The sequence below is a fragment of the Schistocerca cancellata genome, chromosome 8 (genome assembly GCF_023864275.1).
Source record: "Schistocerca cancellata isolate TAMUIC-IGC-003103 chromosome 8, iqSchCanc2.1, whole genome shotgun sequence".
Classification (NCBI taxonomy): domain Eukaryota; kingdom Metazoa; phylum Arthropoda; class Insecta; order Orthoptera; family Acrididae; genus Schistocerca; species Schistocerca cancellata.
In genome coordinates, this window is record NC_064633.1 from 397,977,148 (window position 1) to 397,999,269 (window position 22,122).

Sequence of the window (22,122 nt, forward strand, 5' to 3'; positions counted from 1 at the left end):
TTTCCCCTATGCATCCCGTACATCCTGATATATTTTCATCTTTTCATTACTTGTTTGAGAAAATGTTCAACAGAATATGTTAATGTGCAGCTCGTAGGATTATCCAGGAAAAAGGCACTTTTACTCAGTGGTGTATCATCATCACTCAGTTTCACCGTATGCAGCATGGTCTGCACTGAATGCTTTTGGGAAGAAAGTGCTTACACAGCTAATTGGCAGATGCATTCAGTCTAAGCAAATCAGCATCCACCCAATCGCACTGATTTACAAAGTTTCATTGTGTCTGGTTTCAACATCTATGATGCCACAAGGCACAGAATGGATACAGTTACAGTTGAAGTACCTACCAGCAACCTAAAATGCTTAATCTCAGTTAGACTCATATGTAGTGTCTTAAAACTATTCAGGGCAAAAATATCAGCAATATCAGCATCACTTTTCCACATACAATTTGCAGTAGAATTAGGTTTTCGTCTTCAATAGATTTAAACTCCTTACAACAGTATAATGCTAAGATATCATTTAGAAACCACACAAGCTTTTCTAAAACATGGAAGTTTTACTAGTTTTTATCAGAACCACATTCTTAAGCACATGTACATGTATCTTTTGTACTATTTGTTAGATGATGGAAACCCATTTTATTTATTTTGCAATATCATTGTTGCTATTACAGCACTAAAGAAAATCTGTTAACTAGCCTGTTATATACAATAAACTGACAAATATTTATTGATGTAGTAGAAGTATCATGCAATTCTCATATCAATTTATTGCAGCGTAAAGCACTCACACTAGCAAAGACATGTGAACCAGTTCGTCAGATTCGTCTCTGCCGGCCACCTAGAGACTGGGCATTGCTAGCATTGCAGAATGTGAGGACAGGAAAATCACATTATTTAGTGGTCTGTCGCTGCCCTGATCCAGCTAAGCTTGGTAAGTAACATTCTGTGCAGCAATTACATTACACCAACAAGATAATCTATGCATTCATCATACACAGTAAAAAGATTAACAATTACAAAAATGTACTTGAACTAAGAATATAATGTGCCACATATATTGATTTTTGATGATAACAGCTCTGCTTCCAAAACAAAGACAATTGGCATCTTCGGTCATAATCTTGAGGAGTGAGCACAATGGCTGTAGTTGTACAAAAGGAAGGGCAGGGTGTGCTGAAATGTGGAAGACATGGCTTCATGAAGTTGAAGCAGCCTAATGCAGTTTCACTGATTAACGTTTACAATCACATTTCCATTGATTCTCCATTTGCTTGCTGTGTGCATCAGTGACTGAAAATTATGTAGTTCCATCCACTGCTTAATTTTCACAGCTAAAATGTACTCTTTCTCCCAATCCCTATCCTGCCTTCAATAATAATTTGATAGAATTTTTATTTGTCATGTAGAATCATATGTTCTAAATATGACATCTTTCTCTTCTTAATTATACTGCATAGTTCTAAATAACCTTTGCTGAAATTCTTAAAGACTTAATACTGTTTCATTTCCAGTGCACTCTGTGGGATATCCACATCTCAAAAATTTCCATTTTGTTGATGTGTTTACTTTTAATGTCCAACCTTCCACACAGTAAAGAAGTTTCAAACAAATGTAATCTTGGGGTTAAGTTCAGGGTAAAAACCAAAATATTTCAGTCCTTTTTCAAATTTAAGAACAGCTTTTCAGCTTGTTCAGTAAGATATTTTGCTATGTGGCCAGATGTCCATTCTCTGTGAAGTCATACATCCAGATATTTGAACTTGCCAATATTAATGAATTTTGTTATTTCGGTGTTGATATCTAGGCACACTGATATACTGTGTTCTCTTATTACATACATCAGTTACTGTAGCTCATAAATATTATTAGCCATTTAGACCTTATCAACAGCATAAAGGATGATGTTAATCCACCTTTCATTTTCCTGTGCTCCTATTCGATTTGAAAGTGTGTAGATTACTGCTAAGATTTTTTTATTTGAGTGGTAACTTATTGAAAATAGATGCAGCAGTATACTGCAAACCTTTCTGCACAAGAGTTAAGGAAGTCCAATCCAGATGCAGGTTTGATTTCTGCTGAGTATTAACTGAATGAAATTTGCTTATTCTTGGGAATAAGCTAATACTGTTAACAAGAAATAACAGCAAGGAATATGTATATTGAGGGGCCAATGTCAAAATACCCAGACTGACCTTCAGACAAATTAAAGCTTCACCTTTTACATACAAAGACATGAAAAATGGATAAGCAGGAAACCTGGTGGAAAAATTACCAAAACAAGCTAGAAGTGGGCATCACAGGCTAACTGTGGAGTGAATGCAAAAATATAAAAATTGAGCATTGCTTGCCACTTCATTTGTGAATATTTATTAAGCATTAAATGAATTTCTTGATTAATTTCTCTGGAAGGAATGGCTAGTACATTTACATGGCCAGTCTGCAGATAAGTACAATCAGAGAAAGCAATCTGCTTTCTTTTAAGCTATGTAAAAATAGATTTTTGCCAGCATCCCATTAACACTGTGCAGTAGAATACTGACATCTTGCAACACATCTCTGCAGAGAGAATAGATAGACAAAATCAATACAACTGTCAACTTTCTTTGTACTGAAACCAGAAAGTCTGAATTATACTACGGCACTCCCATTGCTGTGATAATGGTTAAGAGAGAAAATCAATACAGTTTTCACAGCCATATAAGTTGATAACAGAAGTTCCAGAATGTTTGTGGAGTAAGTTAGGAAATATATAAATTACTTATAAGTAAACGTTTTTAAATCTGCATAAAAACGAAGTTCCTTCAAAGACTTGGTATGTGACTCTGTGTTTCAGTACTCAAGTGCTTAGGTGTAACAAATTTTCATTCTCCCCTCAAACTAATGCTTTGCTGTAGGCTTTGTTATTTATTTTGATTTGATAATTTGAACAATAATATAAACAAACTATAAAACATCAAAGCTTCTAATGTCCTATTTTTCAAATTAGTTTCCTATTTCAGATACTCTAGTATGTCCCATTATTTATTTTTTTAATTAAATAAATAAAAATAATAAATAATGGGACATACCAGACTACCTGAAAACAAGCAACATGAAAATGGATGGATGATTAGAGTGTAACATCAAGTCAAGGACAATGTCATTAGAGATGAACCACAAGCTCAGAATGCAGAAGGAAATCATCCACATCTTTTTCAAAGGAACAATCCATTTGTCTTAAGCAGTTTAGGAAAAATATAGATGACATAAATTTAGATGGACGGACATGGATTTGAACCAATGTTTTCCTAAATGCTGTCCAATGTAGCAAGACATATTTTATCTAAAGAATGACAATTAAAAAAATCAATGTTATGTGACTGAATACATTATATTATCTAACTGAAGATTACTGACTGTTCACTCTAAGCTCCATTAAATGGTGACCTCTTGCTAGAATTAAGGACTTATCTTCTTTCATATTACAAATGAATATTGTATTTTGGTTGACTAGTCATTGATATATGAGGCAACATCTCTTCACAGTTAACAGTTCCTGTGTTTATAAAAAATACACACACACATTTACAATAAGAAGCTAAAAAGCACAGAATGATACAATTTTGAGTCACTGAAACTTCACGTACAAAATTCCTGTGTGTCCACATGGATAAAAAACAAGTGATGGCACCAGCATGTGGACAATTTAATGGAGCCACAAGGTTTCTTCTGCATTTACACTCTCACTGATTTTATTAACATGTCAGATTTCCAGTATACTCAGCACACTTTCACTCTATACTGTTGTATGTCAGAACTTCCTGAGGAAAATGTAGCTACGGTTAAATGAGGATCTGCTGTACAGAAGCATGTAGTAAGAATAGTGTATCAGTTCAATAACTGAGCATCTTGCAGAAGTCTCTTCAAGGCTGTTGGGATTTTCATACTCATCAGAATTAAAGGAAATAACTTATCAGTCACTCCTCCTATATTTAGTATAATATTTAACACATGAATGTGAATTCCGGTTAACACAAATTTTCACATTAAACACATTTTAGCTTTTGAAACAGCATCCTCTGAAATCAGAAAAGCTACAGAAATACTTATGAAGTGGTAGACAAAAAGAACAACCGTGTTGTTTAAAAGCAAAAGCAGTGAATTTTTTTTTTAAAGAAGTTGCTTTCCTGCTAATATACAAAAATCCTGATTCATAATGATTTAAAAAATATAATCTAAAAATATTACCCCTAATTACCTGGTAGATTAGCATTAGGAATGGTTTGTTTGACTACAAAAAAGAAGTCACCTGTGAATGACTGTTTCTGGCTGTTCATATATAACTCGATTTGTTCCATATCCCTTAAAGCTCTCATTCATGATGAGTTTTACAGAATAAAATGTGTGAATGAAATGAACAAATAAAAAATGTAGCATTTAAGATGGTTACAGTTGTAATAACGATGATTGCATTCACATTGCAGGATATTCATTATGGGCCTGTTACTGATTTCATGTGACACAATATTAGACAGCAGTGCTGGATCTTAACACAAATGTTCAACAAACAGCCCAGCTTTTTCTTATGTGTGATTATTCCCAACACACAGGCTGCCATTTTCTGTCACCAGACAATGGAAAACTGTTTTACAACTTGTTGAAATATTGAAAAATTTGTTAATTATACCAAAAAATAAAAGAAGATGCTGATTTAAGATAATTCTTCATTAGTGTGACCAATTTTTATTCATTCAAAAAATTTGAAGTCAAGAGTTGTATATAAAGAAATGAGGCTAAATCAATCTGCAATTTTCAAATTTTAGAGGGTCCTGTGCCACATGAACAGCCCACATATGCCAGTGTCCCTGGAATAAGAGTATATGGGATGACTTGTGCACAGGAAGTCGGGCGCCGTGGTAGACCAATGCGTTTTAGAAGATCCACAGGTAAGTTCAAATAGTCTCACCAGTTGTTGATCAAATTCTTATAATTTAATTATGATGTTAACACAGCTTAAGGTGAATGCAGACTTATTCAGCATTTATTACTGATGAACATCTTTCACATCTCACCAGAAGACATTGAGTATGACATTCATCAAAATGTTGCGGTATTTTAATGTTGCCAACCAGCTGCAAGTTTTCATCAACATAAACAACATTTTTAATCTGATACACTACTTCCAGAATAACTTCATTTGGAATATATGTGGACACCAAAATTTAATGCAAACGTACAAACACCAGGTTGTATTTCACGTGGTTTTCAGGTTAACAGAAACTTCAGTTCAAATGGTGATGTTTCTGGCAATTCTGCTTGCATTTAGTAACAACAAAGACAATAAATAAATAAAGTAAGAGCGACTGCAGACAGCTGAAAATGAAAAGTTCAAGAAAAGTAGCAAAAATAATAACAATGAACCCAAGATGGACAGACCACACACTGAGATTAACTTTTTATCAACACACTCGATGAAGCAACTGTTGCAATTTTATCTAAGGAACTGAAATTCAAAAGTGATACCTAAATGCCTCGCAGAGATGGGGAGGCTCATGTGCCTCAACGATACAGATAGCCATACCAGCAGTGCAGCCACAATAGAAGGGTATCTGTGGAGAAGCCAGATTAACCTATGGTTCCTGAAGAGGAGCAGCAGACTTTTCAGTAGTGACTGAGGCAACAGTCTAGATGACTGCCTGATCTGGCCTTGTAACATCAGTCAACATGATCTTGCTGTGACTGTACTCCAAATGGCTGAAAGTAAGGGGTAACTACAATTGTTACTTTTTTCTTGAGGGCATGGCTTAATGATGATAGCATCCTTTTGGGTAAAATATGCTATAGATAAAATAATTGTCCATTCAGATCTCTGGATGGAGACTACTTGGAAGGAAGTTTTCATGAAGAAAAATAAAACTGGCATTCTACAGCTTGGAGTGTAGAATGTTAGATACCCTCAAAGGGTAGGTAGATTAGTGAATTTCGAAAGGGGTATAGAGAAGTTGAAAGGATTTGTAAGGTGTGCTGGTAGGAAGAAAAAAACTTCCAGTCTTATCAGTATAGGGATATGAGCACAAAATCAAATAGGTGTAATGCATTAGTAGGTCTACTAATGAATAAGAAAATAAGAATGTATGTAAGCTGCTATGAATAGCACACTGAAACATTACTGGAGCAAAGATAGACATGAAGCCAATACCCAAAACAGTAGTACAAGTTTATATGCCAACTAGTGCCACAAATGACAGAGAGACTATTCAGATAGCTAAGGAAGATGACCTCCCCATGAACCATGGACCTTGCCGTTGGTGGGGAGGCTTGCGTGCCTCAGCGATACAGATAGCCGTACCGTAGGTACAACCACAACGGAGGGGTATCTGTTGAGAGGCCAGACAAACGTGTGGTTCCTGAAGAGGGGCAGCAGCCTTTTCAGTAGTTGCAAGGGCAACAGTCTGGATGATTGACTGATCTGGCCTTGTAACAATAACCAAAACGGCCTTGCTGTGCTGGTACTGCGAACGGCTGAAAGCAAGGGGAAACTACGGCCGTAATTTTTCCCGAGGGCATGCAGCTTTACTGTATGATTAAATGATGATGGCGTCCTCTTGGGTAAAATATTCCGGAGGTAAAATAGTCCCCCATTCGGATCTCCGGGCGGGGACTACTCAAGAGGATGTCGTTATCAGGAGAAAGAAAACTGGCGTTCTACGGATCGGAGCGTGGAATGTCAGATCCCTTAATCGGGCAGGTAGGTTAAAAAATTTAAAAAGGGAAATGGATACATTAAAGTTAGATATAGTGGGAATTAGTGAAGTTCAGTGGCAGGAGGAACAAGACTTCTGGTCAGGTGACTACAGGGTTATAAACACAAAGTCAAATAGGGGTAATGCATGAGTAGGTTTAATAATGAATAGGAAAATAGGAATGCGGGTAAGCTACTACAAACAGCATAGTGAATGAATTATTGTGGCCAAGATAGATACGAAGCCCACACCTACTACAGTAGTACAAGTTTATATGCCAACTAGCTCTGCAGATGACGAAGAAATTGAAGAAATGTATGATGAAATAAAAGAAATTATTCAGATAGTGAAGGGAGATGAAAATTTAATAATCATGGGTGACTGGAATTCGAGTGTAGGAAATGGGAGAGAAGGAAACATAGTAGGTGAGTATGGATTGGGGCTAAGAAATGAAAGAGGAAGCCGCCTGGTAGAATTTTGCACAGAGCACAACTTAATCATAGCTAACACTTGGTTTAAGAATCATGATAGAAGGTTGTATACATGGAAGAACCCTGGAGATACTAAAAGGTATCAGATAGATTATATAATGGTAAGACAGAGATTTAGGAACCAGGTTTTAAATTGTAAGACATTTCCAGGGGCAGATGTGGACTCTGACCACAATCTATTGGTTATGACCTGTAGATTAAAACTGAAGAAACTGCAAAAAGGTGGGAATTTAAGGAGATGGGACCTGGATAAACTGAAAGAACCACAGGTTGTACAGAGTTTCAGGGCGAGCATAAGGGAACAATTGACAGGAATGGGGGAAAGAAATACAGTAGAAGAAGAATGGGTAGCTTTGAGGGATGAAGTAGTGAAGGCAGCAGAGGATCAAGTAGGTAAAAAGACGAGGGCTAGTAGAAATCCTTGTGTAACAGAAGAAATATTGAATTTAATTGATGAAAGGAGAAAATATAAAAATGCAGTAAATGAAGCAGGCAAAAAAGAATACAAACGTCTCAAAAATGAGATCGACAGGAAGTGCAAAATGGCTAAGCAGGGATGGCTAGAGGACAAATGTAAGGATGTAGAGGCTTATCTCACTAGGGGTAGATACTGCCTACAGGAAAATTAAAGAGACCTTTGGAGATAAGAGAACCACTTGTATGAACATCAAGAGCTCAGATGGAAACCCAGTTCTAAGCAAAGAAGGGAAAGCAGAAAGGTGGAAGGAGTATATAGAGGGTCTATACAAGGGCGATGCACTTGAGGACAATATTATGGAAATGGAAGAGGATGTAGATGAAGATGAAATGGGAGATACGATACTGCGTGAAGAGTTTGACAGAGCACTGAAAGACCTGAGTTGAAACAAGGCCCCCGGAGTAGACAACATTCCATTGGAACTACTGACGGCCTTGGGAGAGCCAGTCCTGACAAAACTCTACCATCTGGTGAGCAAGATGTATGAGACAGGCGAAGTACCCTCCGACTTCAAAGAAGAATATAATAATTCCAATCCCAAAGAAAGCAGGTGTTGACAGATGTGAAAATTACCGAACAATCAGCTTAATAAGCCACAGCTGCAAACTAGTAGAAGCCGACCTCGGGGAAGATCATTTTGGATTCCGTAGAAATACTGGAACACGTGAGGCAATACTGACCTTACGACTTATCTTAGAAGAAAGATTAAGGAAAGGCAAACCTACGTTTCTAGCATTTGTGGACTTAGAGAAAGCTTTTGACAATGTTGACTGGAATACTCTATTTCAAATTCTAAAGGTGGCAGGGGTAAAATACAGGGAGCGAAAGGCTATATACAATTTGTACAGAAACCAGATGGCAGTTATAAGAGTCGAGGGACATGAAAGGGAAGCAGCGGTTGGGAAGGGAGTAAGACAGGGTTGTAGCCTCTCCCCGATGTTATTCAATCTCTATATTGAGCAAGCAGTAAAGGGAACAAAAGAAAAATTTGGGGTAGGTATTAAAATCCATGGAGAAGAAATAAAAACTTTGAGGTTCGCCGATGACATTGTAATTCTGTCAGAGACAGCAAAGGACTTGGAAGAGCAGTTGAACGGAATGGATGGTGTCTTGAAAGGAGGATATAAGATGAACATCAACAAAAGCAAAACAAGGATAATGGAATGTAGTCGACTTAAGTCAGGTGATGCTGAGGGAATTACATTAGAAAATGAGACACTTAAAGAAGTAAAGGAGTTTTGCTATTTGGGGAGCAAAATAACTGATGATGGTCGAAGTAGAGAGGATATAAAATGTAGACTGGCAACGGCAAGGAAAGCGTTTCTGAAGAAGAGAAATTTGTTAACATCGAGTATAGATTTAAGTGTCAGGAAGTCATTTCTGAAAGTATTTGTATGGAGTGTAGCCATGTATGGAAGTGAAACATGGACGGTAAATAGTTTGGACAAGAAGAGAATAGAAGCTTTTGAAATGTGGTGCTACAGAAGAATGCTGAAGATTAGATGGGTAGATCACGTAACTAATGAGGAAGTATTAAATAGGATTGGGGAGAAGAGAAGTTTGTGGCACAACTTGACCAGAAGAAGGGATCGGTTGGTAGGACATGTTCTGAGGCATCAAGGGATCACCAATTTAGCATTGGAGGGCAGCGTGGAGGGTAAAAATCGTAGGGGGAGACCAAGAGATGAATACACTAAGCAGATTCAGAAGGATGTAGGTTGCAGTAGGTACTGGGAGATGAAGAAGTTTGCACAGGATAGAGTAGCATGGAGAGCTGCATCAAACCAGTCTCAGGACTGAAGACCACAACAACAACAACAAGGAAGATGAAAAGTTAATTGTGATGGGTGACTGAAGTTCATTAATAGGGAAAGAAAAAAAGAAGAAAACACTGTAGGAGAAGGTGGACTGAGGGAAAAGCATGTAAGAAGAAGCCACCTGGTACAATTTTGTGAAGAGCATAATTTAATCATCACTAACACTTGGTTTAAGAGCCATGAAGAAGATTGTGTACGTGGAAGAGACTTGGGGAAACTAAAAGGTTTGAGGTTGATTATATAATGGCAAAGCAGAGATTTCAAAACCAGATTTTAAACTGTAAGACATTTCCAGGGCCCAGATGAAGACTCTGACCATAATTTAATGATTATGACTTGCAGACTGACACTGAAGAAATTTCATAAAGGTAGGAAATTGAGGTATGACCTGTATAAATTGAAGGGACCATATGTCTCAGAGGGAGCATCAGTCAATGTTGGACCAATACAAGGGAAGTGAATACAACAGAAGACAAATGGGTAGCTTTGAGAGATGAAAGAGAGAAGGCAGCAACAGATCATATAGGTAAAGAGACAAAGTCTGGTAGAGATCCCTAGATAACAAAGGAGATATCTAATTTATTTGTCAAAAGCAAATATAAAAATATAGAAAATGATGCAGGCAAAAGGGACATAAAAATAAGACTGACAGCAAGTGCAAAATGGCCAAACAGGAATTTCTAGAGGACAAATGCAAGGCTGTAAGAACAAACATAACTAGAGAAAGGATAGATGCCGTATACAGAAAAATTAAAGAGTTCTTTGGAGAAAAGAGAAGCAACTGCATGAATATCACATGCTGAGATGGCAAGCTAGTACCAAGCAAAGAAGTGCAAGCAGTAAAGGTGGGAGGAGTACATGGAGGGTCTATAAATGGGAAACAAAATTGAGGACAATGTCTTACAAAAAGACCAGAAAGTAGGAGAAGATGAGATAGGAGATATGATACAGCAAGAAGAATTTGACAAAGCACTGAAAGACCTAAGAGAAAACATACTCCTTGAGACAGACTGCATTCCCTCAGAATTACTGAGAGCCAGCAATGATGACATTACTCCACCTGCAGTGCAAGATATATGAAATAGGCAACGTCCCTTCAAACTTCAGGAAGACTGTAAAAATTTCAATTACAAGGAAGGCTGGCACTGACAAGTATGAATACTACCAAACCATTGGTTTAATAAATCATGGTTGCAAAATACTGGCTTAAATTATTTACAGAAGAATGAAATAACAGATAGAAGCCAATCTTAGGAATGGTCAGTTTGTGTTCAAAAGAAATTTCTGAATACCTGACACAATACTGATCGTACAATTTATCCTAGAAGGCAGACTGAAGAAAACTAAACCTATGTTTATAGCACTTGTAGATTTAGGGAAAGTTTTTGTCAATGTTGATTAGGTTACACACTTCAAAATCCTGAAGACAGCAGAGACAAAATATAGGGAATGAAAGATTATCTACAACTTGTACAGCAATCAGATGGCAGTTTAAGGGCATGAAAAGTAAGCAGTGGTCATGAAGGGAGTGGGACAGGGTTGCGGCCTACCCCCAATGTTATTCAGTCTGCACAATGAGCAAGCAATAAATGAAACCAAAGAAAAATTTGGAGAAGGAATTAAAGTTCAGAGAGAAGAAACACAAACTTTGAGATTTGCAAATGAAATTGTAATTCTGTCAGACGCAACAAAGGACTTGGAAGAGCAGGTGAACAGAATGGACAGCATCTTGAAAGGAGGATATAAGATCACCATCAACAAAAGCAAAAAAAGGATAATGGAATATAGCCAAATTTAATCAGGCAATGTTAAAGGAATTAGTAAATAAGAAACTAAAAGTAGTAGTTTTGCTATTTGAGCAGTAAAATAACTGACAGTGGCAGAAGTAGAGAGAATGTAAAATGCAGACTGGCAACAGCAAGAAAAGCACAACCAAAAAAGAGGAATTTATTAACAACTAATATCAATCTAAGGGTTAGGAAGTCTTTGCAGAAGATATTTATCTGGATCACAGCCTTGTACAGAAGTGAAATGTGGATGATAAGCAGTTCAGACAAGAAGAGAGTAGAAACGTTTGAAATTCAGTACTATAAACTGCTCAAGAGTAGATGGGTAGATCACATAACTAAGTAGCAGTTACTGAATCAATCTACGAAAAAAAGAAAGTTATTGGACACAGGAATAGGTTGATAGGATAATGAGACATCAACGAATTGTCAATCTTGTATTGGAAGGAAATGTGTATGTGTGTGGAGGAAGGGTGGGAGGAGGGGGTAAAAACTATAAAGGGAGGCTAACACTTGAATATAGTAAGTGGGCTCAAATGGATATATGTTGTGATAGTTATGCAGAGACGAAGAAGCTTGCTCAGGATGGGGTAGTGTGGGGAGATTCATCAAACCACTCTTCAGACTGAACACCACAGGAACAGCAACATCTAAGTGTCTCTCAAAAGAAGAGATCATAGAATCAATGTAAACAGGGCTATGTCATCTGCCACAAGTTGAGGCAGAGAAAGTCAGTACAGAATTTGTGATAATTTTGGTGTGTAAAACTGTTGGAAGAAAATATTTGCAAGGATTATCTTTGAACTACTGCAGAACTGAGAAAACAAATGCAAAATATTTGCCATACAAGAAGCAAGGGCAAAATCATAGTCCTACTTGTTTCAGCCAATGATTGGAGAAAACGAAAACTATTCAGTGATCCCACATATAAGAAACATGAACATGAGTCCATTACCATTTAGAAGGACACAAGTCATGCATTACGATTACAGAACAGTTTCTTACATGGTCAGAAGCAATTCTTGCTTTACAAAATATATCTGCTTATCAGGTGCATTAGAAGAACTAGTTTTCAATCTACATCAGAGCACACAAATTGCTCACTGCCTTGCTATTAGCAAACTTCCATTTGGCATCAGCTGCAGGAATGGCTCTGAGCACTATGGGACTCAACATCAGCTGCAGGAATAATTCCACTATTTCCCTCAACATCTTAGATAGCAGCACACAAACTCCACCTTAGAATGGAACTACTATAGGACACAGCATTGCGTTTTCCTCAGTGTGAAGATATGTAATAATATAGAAATCATCCAAAACAATGTCCACAGAAAGAATAGAGGCGGAACAATGATGTAGCATGTTTTTACCAGCATGTACTCTGAGAAAAAGTCTCTGTGAAATAGCCGGCATGTCACTCTAACACGGCAGTAAAAACATCACAGATCTGTTGGGTTCCTTAAAAGGAGGGTGCATGGCAGAGGATATCTTGAACCACTTCTAGTCATTCCCTTTCCTGTTCCACTCACAAATGTGAGGGATACAGGACTATCCATATGCCTTTGTAGGAGCCTTATTTTTTCTTACCTTATCTTCATGACCCTTATACAGGATGTACCATGGTGGCAGGTAAATCATTGTGCACTTTATCACAAATCTCGGTTCTCTAACTCTAAACTTTCTCAGTAGTTTTTATGAAAAACAATATTGTCTTTCCTCCATGAATTTCCATTTGATTTCACAGAACATTTCAATAATACTTGCATACTGATCGACCCTACTGGTAACTAATCTATCAGTACACCTCTGAATTGCTTTGATGTTGTCCTTTAATCTTACTTGATGGGGATTCCAAACACTCAAGCAGTACTCAAGAACGGGTAATGCAAGTGTTCTATACATGGTCTCCTTTATAGATGAGCTACACTTCTCTAGAATCCTCCAATTAAACTGATGTCACCTTCCCTACTATGGGCTTCTTGTGCTCATTCCATTTCATATTGTTTTGCAGCGTTAAGCCCAAATATTTAATAAATGTGACAGTGTCAAGCAGCACACCAGTTATACTGTATCTGAATAGTGTAAATGCAGCTTAATCTACATCATTGAGATAAAATCACCACCAACACACATCTACCAGAATATAAGTGTCACATACACCACAACAAGCATATCACATAAGTAGTGGAAGAACACTGAAATAAATACAACAGACTAATGCCATCAAAAGGAAAATAAGTGATATCCTTGAAACAACTCAACAAACAGCTAGCATGAGCCCTCAACAACAATAACCAATAATGGGTGCATACATTGTAACTGAGAAAACAAGACCAACTGATATATCTCAACAACCACTTGGGATTGCTGGAGTCAAGATAAGAAGTGGTTTCCACATGATTAACTTAAATTGCCAATAAATTACTGAATTAAATCCCCCCCCCCCCCCCACACACACAAATCATTCATTGCTCTCTCTCTCTCTCTCTCTCTCTCTCTCTCTCTCTCTCTCTGTCTCTCTCTCCTTACCAGTTACGCAAACAAGTGTAAAATATATGAATTTTGTAATTATTTCTATTATGAATGTCAGCTGTTCTGCTTCACTTGAACCATGAACTTACTGTCTTCTCACTAAATGACAGTTTGTAGTCAACTATGGAAAGAACACAATTGTTGTAAGCTATAACTGCTACACAACTAGCATCAGCCAATTAGCCAGCATTCTATTAACCGATCACATTTTTGACATTTATGTAGCTGGGTTATAAAGACATTCTGACAAAATATTAAAGAGGTCCATCTGGTCAACATCTTCAGGTTTGCTAAATATCAGCAGAACTGATTCCTGCTGTATTTGTGCCTGTTCATTGTTCAGTGCTACCTGTGAGATAGTTCTGATGAGATAATTCTATACTAGTATCTTTGTGTCTCATTTTTGATCACTAAACTTTAAAGAATGCTGAGGGTGCCCAATGAACAACTTAATAGCACTGAATTAAATAACTACCGAGCGGGGTGGCGCAGTGGTTAGACACTGGACTCGCATTCGGGAGGACGACGGTTCAATCCCGCGTCCAGCCATCCTGATTTAGGTTTTCCGTGATTTCCCTAAATCACTCCAGGCAAATGCCGGGATGGTTCCTCTGAAAGGGCATGGCCGACTTCCTTTCCAATCCTTCCCTAATCCGATGAGACCGATGACCACGCTGTCTGGTCTCCTTCCCCAAACCAACCAACCAACCAACCAATTCAATAACTATTATTTTGGTTGGTGCCAATTCACTATAACCATATCTATTTTCATAAAAAAGGTTTTCATTATGATGTAGTAATCTATTTAGAAGCTATTGTGTTTTGAAAGAAGTAAGGAAGGGAGTTTAGGATGTAATACCCCATCAGTGTTCAGATCGTTAGAGATAAAGTAAAAGCCGAGTCAAACAGATTTTGATTTCCAGTAAACACCTAAGATTTTTCTGGCAGGAGATAACACAGTCTATGTCCAAAAGCAGCGTTAGTCCTACAGATGTTTCAAAGTTGGGTCTCCAGCTAACCATGCTGATGCTCTGACCAAGAAGCCATAACTTTCCTCACTGATTTAAATCAGTGCCCACTTGCAGCCACTGTCTGCAATTTCTTTGTGTCTTAATCTGTATATGTATTCTCAAAATTGAAACTCATTACAATTCTTGACATAACTAACATAATTGACAGATGTCACCTGAGCAGTTTCGCCCTGTTTTCCTCCTGATACTTTGTTCACTTTTTTTTTTCTTTCCACTAGTAAAGGGTTTATTGGTAATTTGAGAATGACTTACTTTGCCCATTCCACCTTCCATAAGCATTACAAGCCAGTATCTGACAAGAATGAAATAAAGTGAGTGCTGATGACCTAATAATTGTTTATTGCCTGAAATTTTATTCACTGCCATCAACATTTCATCTTCCTAGAAGCTTAAATACAGAGGAAGGGCATTTTTCATTACTGTTAATCCCAAGTATTTCAGAAGAGCAGGTGCTGTAAATGTTTAGAACTTATGATGATTATCACATAAATTAATGTATGCATGTCAACATTTTGTGGAATTAGCAAAATAAAATATTATTGTTTCATGACGGTTCTTGTATACAGATGTTAACAAGCAGTAATGGTATTTCAGGATTTGTACGCCACATCACACCTTTCCCTTGGCATGAAGTCGAAAGATTAATGGAAAGGACGACATGGAAAAATTGAGAGACTTCTTTGGGCAGTTTTTATGCTGTGCTGAACTCAACACCCGCCCTGGTGGTTACAATGTAATAATCATACAGGACACCACAATCACCTTCGCAATCAACATGCTGTGTAATATGTGCAGGAAAGTGATGGACTCCTAAATATTAAATTGGAGCTAGTGTTAATGTCCAGAAGATAATTGTAGTAACACCATTTTTTATGGATGTTCTGTCAATATGAAAATTTCCACAAGGTTCCTCATTCACAATGTAAGATATTTAGAGATTAACCAAATAGTCCAGCAGAGAAGTATAGCGAAACTGATGTAATGGTACATCAGTACACAAATGTCAGTGGAAATTCCTAGGAGTTTTACAGTGATTAATAGTTATAACCAGTACTGATCACCTTATTTCTATCAGAATAATTAGTACAGAGTTTTCTAAATATGTGTTATTATCACAACAACAAACGAGTGTTCTTTGATGAACTGAAATATTAAACTTATAATTGCTAGATATTACAATGAATAAACTAAAGCCTGTATTGCTTGTTAGTAACTATATTATTGGTCACACACATATCATGTAATACACCTAATATATGTGTAGCCAATGTTGTGGTAAATTTGTAAGAAAAACTGTAATACTGATAACTGGTTTGTTGCTAATCAGTTTTTTTATATTGCCATTTTTTGTATATACACCTTAGATTATTCATTACACCTTGATACTTTGGAATTATTATAAAGTACTGTTCCATAATGCATGTGTGTGTGTGTGTGTGTGTGTGTGTGTGTGTGTGTGTGTAAGAGAGAGAAAGACAGATAGATAGATAGAGAGAGAGAGATGATATATTATGTTGTTGCAGTATTTATATTTATTTATGTTTAATTAATTTCTATTAATTTGCAACTCATTCTTGTTCCCTGTTCCCACAAGGCTTTTACCCACTGCCTGTGACAGGTAAGATCTGGTGACAATAACTCAGGTGTTACATTGTCATTTGGTCAGTGATGAATATTTCCGAAGTGTTCACCATTTCTCAATTCTTTAACTGTTCCAGGCTTTCAACTGGCACTGTTTAGGAATATTTAGTTAAAATGTTTACACACTTTACTGCAGTCTGTGACAATGATACAGTTTCATAGAAAAGTACATAAATGCAGACTTGACTGAAGTTACAGGATATACACTGAAATGCCATCTGTTGGATTTACAACAAACTAATGTTTGATGTGGGTCCACTGAAATTGCTGATACTGAATGATAACAAAGTCATGTAATGTAAACTGAATCACCAACTGGTGGGTATTAAGTGAATGGTGAGAGTGTACCAGTAGTGATGTAATGGACATCATATTTCATCACAGCTACATGATATACAAGTGTATACCTCAAAACTTTTACAATGGCTGGCTGCCATGGGCACTTTGACACTGAAGTGCTGTAGCAGTCAACTGCACTTAGGGAAAGCACACTTTGACTGCTACAGCAGTCAAAGAGTTAACACTAAATTATAGTTCAGCTGTAGTAACTAGTCAGACAGTAAAAAGAATAACAAATTAAGTAAATAACAAATTTTGCAAGCTCCAAATGTGAACAAGTCATCAATACTTTGAGATGAACAGAAAACTTATTAAATATCTGCTTTACACCAAAAATTCCTATTAAAGATTAGTTGGGCAACAGTATACATAAAACTCATTCTACTCACCCAGCACTTCCGCATTTGCTTGTATGGAACATTTGTACATAGCAGCCATTAGCCTCTGAGGTTGGGCTTGAAATGCCTTTCTGCAGCCTTCCTTCACTGCTGACATTAACTGACCAGAAAATGGACCAAAGGGTTGTGTTACATCTGAGCTATTAATAAAAAATTGCAATAAGTATAACTGCACAAACATCTGTTTTGTAATTGATTTATAATCTATAAAACTGGTATGTAATGCAGCTGCTACATCAATAAAACAGTTGTGTTTTCTCCACTTCTTACAGATTATATATTTCATGGAAAGCAGTGTTATAGCATGTTTTATGATCCAATTTTAGTACTCTATTACTCATTCCAGTTGTATTCACAGACAACAGAGACCCGTCATGTCACTAAGTTTTTACTGCATAAAAGTGAGAGATTTCTTTGTCTGAGAGCACTAGATTTGTTTAAAGGATAATATTCTTCAAAATATAACTTACATCAAATGTATATGATGACGTTTATACTCATCAAATAGCTGCTTAGATAAACATTCACAGGTGATTACAAAAATGCATGCTTTCAGAAAACAGAAGCCAATGTGAGACCAAAATATGCTGACTTCTACTCCTTGCATGTGACCTGTCAGCTGTCCCTTTCATCACTACTGCATTCTCAAGCTTTTAAATATCATCTACTCCTAGCATTTCACAGTTAATTTCTCTTGTTCTATCAAGAGGATATTGTTATCAAGAGAAACAAAACTGGCTTCTATGGATTGGAGTGTAAAATGTCAGATTCCTTAATTGGGCAGGTAGGTTAGAAAATTTAAAAAGAGAAATGGATAGGTTAAAGTTTGATACAGTGGGAGTTAGTGAAGTTTGGTGACAGAAGAACAGGACTTCTGGTCAGGTGAATAAAGGGTTATAAATATAAAATCAAATAGGAGTAATAAAGGAGTAGATTTAATAATGAATTAAAAATAGGAATATGGATATGCTACAAATAACAGCATAGTTAATGCATTATTATAGCCAAAATAGACACAAAGCCTACACCTACCACAATAGTATAAGTTTATATGCCAAGTAGCTCTGCAGATGATGAAGAGAGTGAAGAAATGTACAATGAAATAAAAGAAATTATTCAGATAGTTAAGAGAGATGAAGATTTAATAGTCAAGGGGGACTGTAATTTGATAGTAGGAAAAGGAAGAGAAGGAAAAATGGTAGGTGAATATGGACTGGGCAAAAGGAATGAAAGAGGAAGCCAACTGGTAGAATTTTGCACAGAGAATAATTTAAACATAGCTAACATGAATCAACAAAGAAGGCTGTATATGTGGAAGAGACCTTGAGACACTGGAAGGTTCCAGATTGATTACATGATAGTAAGACAGAGATTTTTAAATCAAATTTTAAGTTGTAAGACATTTCCAGCAGCAGATGTGGACTCTGACCACAATTTATTGGTTAGGAACTGTAGATCAAAACTGAAGAAACAGCAGAAAGGTAGGAACTGAAGGAGATGGGACCTGGATAAATTAAAAGAACCAGAGATTGTAGAGAGTTTCAGATAAAGCATTAAGGAATGATTTGACAAGAACAGGGGAAAGGAATACAGCAGAAGAAGAATGGATAGCTTTGAGAGATGAAATAGTGAAGGCAGCAGAGGATCAATAGATAAAAAGATGAGGGCTAGTAGAAATCCTTAGGTAACACAAGAGATATTGAATCTAACTGATGAAAGCAGAAAATACAAAAATCCAGTAAATGAAGTAGGCATGCAAAAAACATCTAAAAATGGGATCGACAGGAAGTGTAAAATGGCTAAGTGTGAATGGCTAAAGGATAAATGTCAGGATTTAGAAGCATATATCACTACGGGAAAGATAGGTGCCACCTACAGGAAAATTAGACACCTTTGAAGAAAAGAGAAGCACCTGTATGGATATCAAGAGCTCAGATGGCAAACCAGTCCTAAGCAAAGAAGGGTAAGCAGAAGGGTGGAAGGAGTATATAGAGAGTCTGTACAAGGGAGATGTACTTGAAGCCAATATTGTGGAAGAGGACCTAGATGAAGATCAGATGGGAGATATGATACTGTGTGAAGTGTGTGCACACTCCACTGCAGAGTGTAAATCTGATTCTGGAAACATCCCCCAGGCTGTGGCTAAGCCATGTCTCCGCAGTATCCTTTCTTTGAGGAGTGCTAGTTCTGCAAGGTTCGCAGGAGAGCTTCTGTAAAGTTTGGAAGGTAGGAGACAAGATACTGGCAGAGGTAAAGCTGTGAGGACTGGGCGTGAATCGTGCTTCAGTAGCTCAGATGGTAGAGCACTTGCCCGCGAAAGGCAAAGGTCCCGAGTTCGAGTCTCGGTCGGGCACACAGTTTTAATCTACTAGGAAGTTTCAAGGAACATTACAGTTCAATGTCCTCTCAACATCAGGGTCATAAGAGATGAAGCAATGACTTTGTTGGACAAGGAAGGATCACAATATTGTCACTTTCCTGCCTGAAGAAACCACCTCACATTTATCCAAAGTGATTTAGTAATAAGATAACACTTACCTTACTGGAGAAGCCTTTATACTCCATTCCAGAATTTCAAAGCAGACCCCCATCATAGGTTCTTCACAGAGAGGACCTGCTAAAGTTGCCATTTGGAATCCATTAACAAAACTGCTCTCATGTTCTGACCTGGAGTCTGACTCTGAAGATATCACCTCTGAAGGTGGTGTAGGATCCCAAATAGAAGTGTGGTTGTAGCCAGCAACACAGTTCAGAAGGACATTTGGACCACAGCGACGAGGACCAAGGCTCCACACAGAATCAATAGACTGGAAGAAGTAAATTATTCAGCAATTACACATTTACCCAAAGCAGTAGCCTAATTCATTGTCTATAGTAGTAAACTACTGGGAGAACGTAAGTAATTTAGGAGAAAGGAGACCAATCACAGAACACCAGAAGCATTGAGTCACTAACAGGCACACAAAAATCAGAAAGAAAACTTTGTATTGTTTTCACTCAAAATGATCCTCATGTAACATTTGTTGAAAACATTTAGAAACATCCTTTATAGAAGCTAAAAACTTTCTAAACCTGAGGCACACAAATATTTCTGTTTACAAACAACTGGTTTTGACCGACTTTGCTATCATCTTCAGATCTTCAAGAATTTATTTTATGAAATGGGTTCATTTTAGATATCACCTCTGAAGGTTAGACCTCATGCCAAGTTGACATGCAGTAAAATGTAGCACATTAATATAAAGGCTTGTGATAGATAAAACATTTGAAATCAAGAAGCACATGGCCATGTCCAAATACGTAGCACACACAGATAACTGTTACATAAAAAAAAAAAAAAAAAAAAAAAAAAAAAAAAAAAAAAAAAAAAACAGTATACAATACAACATATGGTAGTGCATCTGTTAACATTAGCTTGACATGTTCTAATCATTGAAGATCTACCTTAGACGGTATATAAGGTACCTTATACACCATCTATGATGGAGCTTCAGCGATTAAAACATTTCCAGCTAATGTTAATAGATGTGCTGCTCTGTGGTTTTTAGGATGGAGCAATCATTAATGAGCGATACGTATACGGACATGGCGATGTGCAGAAGGTGCTTCTTGATTTTACAATATTTTATGGGCTATAAGAAGCACCCTTTTCCTTTGAAAAATTGCCTTCAAAATTCAGGTGCATCTTACACTCAAAATTAATATAAAAACGTCCAGTGTTTGATTCAAATTCCTGCCAGTCATAAAAATGACTATATATTCAGTGCCACGGGAAACCTCTCTCTATCTGGCAACATTGGATTCGACTGACAGCAGCAGTGCACTGATGCGATGAACACGAGTTGTGGGGATCCACAAGCTTGCTAACACTGTCTCCTTCCTACCAGGCCATCACAAACCACAACACGTCATTGTAGTCCACGGTGCAAGTGAACTTGAAGTGAAAGTGATTTGTGTTATCAGTACAAGTACAATATTTTTGTTAGTAGCAAGTTTCGTAATGGAAAAAAATAAAAGGTATTGATATGATGCAGACTATAAATTGAAAGTAATAGTATATGCAGAAGAACATGGAAACAGAGCAGCTGAGTGGCATTTTGGCCTTCCTCGAACAGAGAAAGCCATTCACGACTGGCATGCTTCCCAAGAAGAACTGAAAACAATGAGGAAGACTAAATGTGCAGAAGACTGAGTGCAAAATGGCCAAAACTAGAAGATGACATATTGAAACATATTCGAGGACACTGTCAAAACAGCATTGGAATCAATACAAAAATGATTCAAATACACGCTCGTAAGCTAGCGCTACTGTGGAACTAAACAGACTTTAATGGTGGAGTTGGTTGGTGCAACAGGTTTATGAAGTGTCACGGACTTAGCCTGTGAACCAAAACTGAAATATCTCAGAAAATGCCACAAGAGCACGGAGAGAAAACATTATCTTTGCATCATTTTATTGCTCAACATCGAATGAAAACCAGTGTGGAACTAAGCCAAATAGCCAACATGGACGAAACTCCTCTGACATCTGATGCGCCAAGTAACAAAACTGTTGCCATAAATGGTGCTAAAACGGTAACTACAAAAACAAGTGGACATGAAAAAATGCACTACTCTATTGCCCTTGTATGTTGTGCTGATGGTACTAAACATAGTCTAATGATCATTTTCAAGAGCAAAACAAAGTCAAAACTTTCTGAAATGCCACCAGTTGTTGTTGTTGTTGTTGTTGCTGTTGTTCACAATTTAGCAGTTACTGAAAAAATTCAGTGAAAGAGAAATTGAGACAAGGAAACACAGAGCTTGCTGTTATTTTGGGAAGGCTTACTTCACAATTGCAACCTCTTGATGTCTCAATGAATAAACCATTTAAAGTGCATA

General features: G+C 37.1%; 1 protein-coding gene across 1 annotated transcript in view; it reads right to left on the reverse strand.

Moving 5' to 3' along the window:
* The window catches only part of LOC126095766 (elongation factor-like GTPase 1), a 591,625-nt gene that overhangs the window by 394,163 nt on the left and 175,340 nt on the right, over window positions 1–22,122 (reverse strand). Inside the window, exons 17-18 of the mRNA XM_049910570.1 lie at window positions 19,780–20,048; window positions 17,233–17,381 (exon numbers count right to left, since the gene is read on the reverse strand). Of these exons, the coding sequence (XP_049766527.1) occupies window positions 17,233–17,381; window positions 19,780–20,048 (418 nt within the window). The remainder of the gene's footprint in view (window positions 1–17,232; window positions 17,382–19,779; window positions 20,049–22,122) is intronic.